This window comes from Chinchilla lanigera, unplaced genomic scaffold, assembly GCF_000276665.1.
Source record: "Chinchilla lanigera isolate Chin_1 unplaced genomic scaffold, ChiLan1.0 scaffold00113, whole genome shotgun sequence".
Classification (NCBI taxonomy): domain Eukaryota; kingdom Metazoa; phylum Chordata; class Mammalia; order Rodentia; family Chinchillidae; genus Chinchilla; species Chinchilla lanigera.
In genome coordinates this window covers 2,988,615-2,992,662 of record NW_004955514.1, presented here as the reverse complement: position 1 = coordinate 2,992,662, position 4,048 = coordinate 2,988,615, and the positions used below count along the sequence as shown (strand labels likewise).

General features: G+C 54.4%; 1 protein-coding gene across 3 annotated transcripts in view; it reads right to left on the bottom strand.

Annotated features, from left to right (window-relative positions):
* The window catches only part of Afap1 (actin filament associated protein 1), a 116,233-nt gene that overhangs the window by 57,685 nt on the left and 54,500 nt on the right, over nucleotides 1-4,048 (bottom strand). For all 3 annotated transcript variants that reach the window (XM_013506784.1, XM_013506786.1, XM_013506787.1), the window contains one exon: nucleotides 3,744-3,838. In XM_013506784.1, the coding sequence (XP_013362238.1) occupies nucleotides 3,744-3,838 (95 nt within the window). The remainder of the gene's footprint in view (nucleotides 1-3,743; nucleotides 3,839-4,048) is intronic.

Below are 4,048 nucleotides of genomic sequence, written 5' to 3'. Positions count from 1 at the left end.
GGGGAGGGGAGGGGGAGGGGAGGGGAGGAGAAGAGGGCGAGGAGTGCTCCATCCAGACCGCTGTCCACTGCGCTGCTCAGACACTGACAGCCCTCTCCTCTGCCCCATTTCACCCATGGTCCAAACAGACCCTATTTCCTGGTGCTCCCATCAGGAGGTGCGTCTCCCAGATGGGCCACCGCCACCCTGCCATCTCATGCTGGGGCACTCCCGGGACCTCCACAGCCTCCGAAAGAGCCTGTTCTAAAAGGCAGCCCAAACTGATTTAAAGACAACAATACGCAGTGGACCAACCACTGGTGAATTCCTACCGTCTTGTCTAGTGAAACTATATCATCGCTGATGTTTTATTTAATCTTTTTTTTTATTCTCTTTAATGGTGTGAACAATCTTCCATTCTCACATCTGCTAATCTGAGCAACGTAGTTGAAGATAACAATATGTAATATAACAACCACTGTTAATGCCTATCATTTTGTTTTGAAACCCTGTATCACTTTTAATGTGCTTGCTTTGTTTTGTTTATGTTTGCGATGTTGGTATGCTGTTATTTTTTTTAACTACTCTCTTTAAAATAAATAAATAAATAAATAAATAAATAAAAAATAAAAGGGGGCCCAATATACCGCGCTCAGTGCCAGGCAGGGCCTGGGCAGGGCCCACATGGGTTAAAATCCTGCTTGCTGCTTTTGAAAAGGAGGGTCTGACTCACATGTGTCTTTTCTCTGTGAGAAGAAGAGGTTCCGGCTTCCTCTGTGACACAGTTAGTTGGGTTATTCACATCCTGGGGCAGCATTAGGGAGGCTGAGTCAAGCAGCTGCCAGTTACGTACCCAGGCCAGACGCCTGCCCTGAGAGCTTGGGGTAGGTGGAGGTGACTCCTAATCAAGGGACTTCCGAACACATCCTAACCCTACAGAGTCGCGTATTTGGAACGACCTGCTGAGAGACGGGCTCTGTGACCCATAATTCTACCCCTGGAAACATACGACCACAAAGGTCCACTGTCCACGGGAGGAAAAGGTGCCCAAGGAGGTTCGGCAAAACCTAAAACAACCTAAAGGTTCATTTGGAGAAGAAGGCTCCCTCCTAGGCAGGCGCGGACACAGCACAGTCTCCCTGCAGTCCTCTCCAAAGCCAGCGCTGCTGAGAGACGGCTGCTGTCCCGAGCCTGTCTGCAAAGCGTGTGCGTCTGCTCCCCCGCACGGAGGCAGAAGGGCGCGCACTGAAAACTCAGCAACAGGTGCTTCTTCCTTGCGCTTATCCGCCTGCACTGTGTTTTCCACACAACTTTAAAAAATCATACTACTTTTACTTTACAATAACACTGCTCAAAAAGGACTTCTGCAGGAGCTTCCCCTACCTCCGAGAAGGATCAGGACTCCACTCCCAGACCCCCGGTCCTGGGAACCCGTGCACAGGGCTTCTGACACCTGTGGGCTGTTAGGGTCAAACCAAGGGGAGGCCGAGAAAGGCCCTGCCTTATCCAGTGCCTGCTTCCAGGGAAAAGGACGCTTCCGGGTCCTTGCCAGTGGGTGACAGGTAGCTGAGAGCGCAATTATGCGGGACTGACCTTGGTGCTCTTTGCAAGGGCCCTGAAGGGATTCCTCTCCTGAGGACCACAGCAGTAGTAACAGTGTTCGTGTAACAACAGTGCTGATACAGTAGCTGTTGCCCTTGTTGCTATTATTTCAACAGCATAATAACTACTACCTACTGCTCGCCTGCTATGTATGGGCCAGACACCACCCTGGGGCATTTTACGGTTTTTCTCTCAGTTATCAAATGACACTGAGATGTCAGTGCTTCAATCAGGAAACTGAGGCCCAAGGGCTTGAAGGGCTGACACCGCAGGTGCTGGGTAGAGAATGCTGTATAACCTCTTGCTGTTGACGGGTTTCTGGAAAACCCTGACAGGCACAGTACATCGCCTGCTCTTCGTCCTTCTCCACCCTGCGGAGCTGTAACTCCTGCTCCAGGGCGCAGTGGTATTCTCACTCTGAGAACACTGCACACAACACAGGGACGGGCTTCCGTGCCCCTGACCTGGAGCCGGCAGTGTTTTCCACACATCACGTGGCTCGAGACACACCAGAAGCCAGAAGGCAGGAGTCACCGCCAAAGCTCGCAGGTCAGTTCAACGGGAAGAAAGCGGAGAGAGGTAATAGCCGCAGAAAGCCCTTCGAGGCGCCAACAGGAAGGTGAGAGAAAAGATCATTCTTGCTTCTTAAAGAACTCAGGACACAATAACTGTGACATGGCAGTATTCAATTCAACGTGTGCCACCAGACAGGCAACAACCAGCTGCAACAGGGGCTCGAAAGTGTGAGAAATGACAAGCACTCGGGCCAAACTGGACAACAGAAAACCCACAGTGCTTGAACCTGTTTGATAGTAAAGACCGCGTGTCCCTGCCGCAGAGCGCTTCGCCTCCTCCATGGTCAACGCCCAAACCCAAGGGCCCAGCCACCCGAGGTCCTTGCACCACCCCTGGCACTTGGGCCCTGTGCCTTGTGCCTTTCTTTACGGGGCACAGCCACGTTCCCGCTCCATCCTCACCCAGGACACTCTAGGTCTGCCGACAGGGCAGTGACCACAGGCCTGAGCCAGTCACCACGGCAACCCCGGTTTACGGGACGGCTCATGATCCCAGTTCTGCATTCACTAAAAAACGCTCAGACAAATGAGGTGGAGCTGTCTCAGCAGCCACTCGGCTGACCCACTGGGGTGAGGATGCCGCCCAGCTCCTCTGCACAGTGCCCTGACCGCTGTCCACAAAACGCGGGCCATCCGTGGCCACCAGGCTCCACTCCCACAGAGTGCCCCACTGCGCGAGCCACATGGCCGTGAGCCGGCTCTGCTCTCAGAACACCTGTTCCCATAACTGACTATGGTGCAAAGGGGAGTGAAAGCCTCTCTGAGATGCTTAGGACAGCGGGGCTCTGGACAGGTGACCTGTACGAGCCGTGCTCTGCGCTAGGAGCCCACCGAGCACGGGGCTCCTGAGTGGCTACAACTATCACCACGGGGACTGCTGGACGCCTGACCCCACGCCAGGGCCCCAGTGGAGACGGGCAAATGAGGCCCAGCCTGCCTCCCCGCTCACGTCGGATGAGCCACACTGCAGGAAGATACAGAGCAGTGCTGGCCACCTCGTGCACCCCAGCTCGGAGTGGAGTCCGGCTTCCCAGAGCGAGCCGTGGAAATGCTGAACGGGATGGGAAGAAGTGTGTGCACGCATCTCCCGATGGGGGAAACGAAACCCTAGACAAGTGTTACAGGCATAAAATCAACAAGCTGCACATCCCAGGAGGGGACACATTCTTCTCTTGTTTTAAAAAAAAGAATGCTTAGCCAACAAGCACTCCATCGGTGACTCCCCAAGCTTCAGACTGAGTAATTCAGAGTTAAAACTCAGAAAACAGCTCACGCCCTCAGGGTCTACCACTGTATTTTGCTAGCCAAATCCCCAGGTTTTTAGGTTATTTTTTGGTTTGGTTTTGCTTTTTTCTTAACCTGCCGTAAGAACCCATTTCCAAGGACCTGTAGCTCCAGCGCTTTGCAAGGAAAGATAGGCTTCCTGAAGGGGGAAGAGGATCCCAGTGACTTCCGGGCCTGGAAACTCAGTGGGAGCCCGGGGCCACTGAGGCCTCTGATCTCCAGAACTGGCTTCTGTCACATGCCCCCGCTGCACACACCCTCAGGCTGCCACGCCCGGGGGGTGGATGGGGTCGGTCCACTCACCAGCCAGGGCTGAGGGATCTCCGGCAGGGGCATCTGAGGCGGCGCCGGCAGGCTGTTGGTCTCTGGCCTCTGAGCATGGTCCTTCACATCAAAACCTGCAAATGGTGACCAGAACCAAAGTTCCAGGTAAGGGGCAGAGCAGACCACTGCCGGCTGACCTCTCCGCCCCCACCGGCCACGCGGTGAACACGGATGCTCTTAGAACCTCTACCCACATCCGCAAGGAGGCATCAGTGTTCTCCGGGGAAGAGAGGAACCTATGGCAGGGAAGGGAAGGAAGGAAGGGGGAGGAGGAAGGGGAGAGG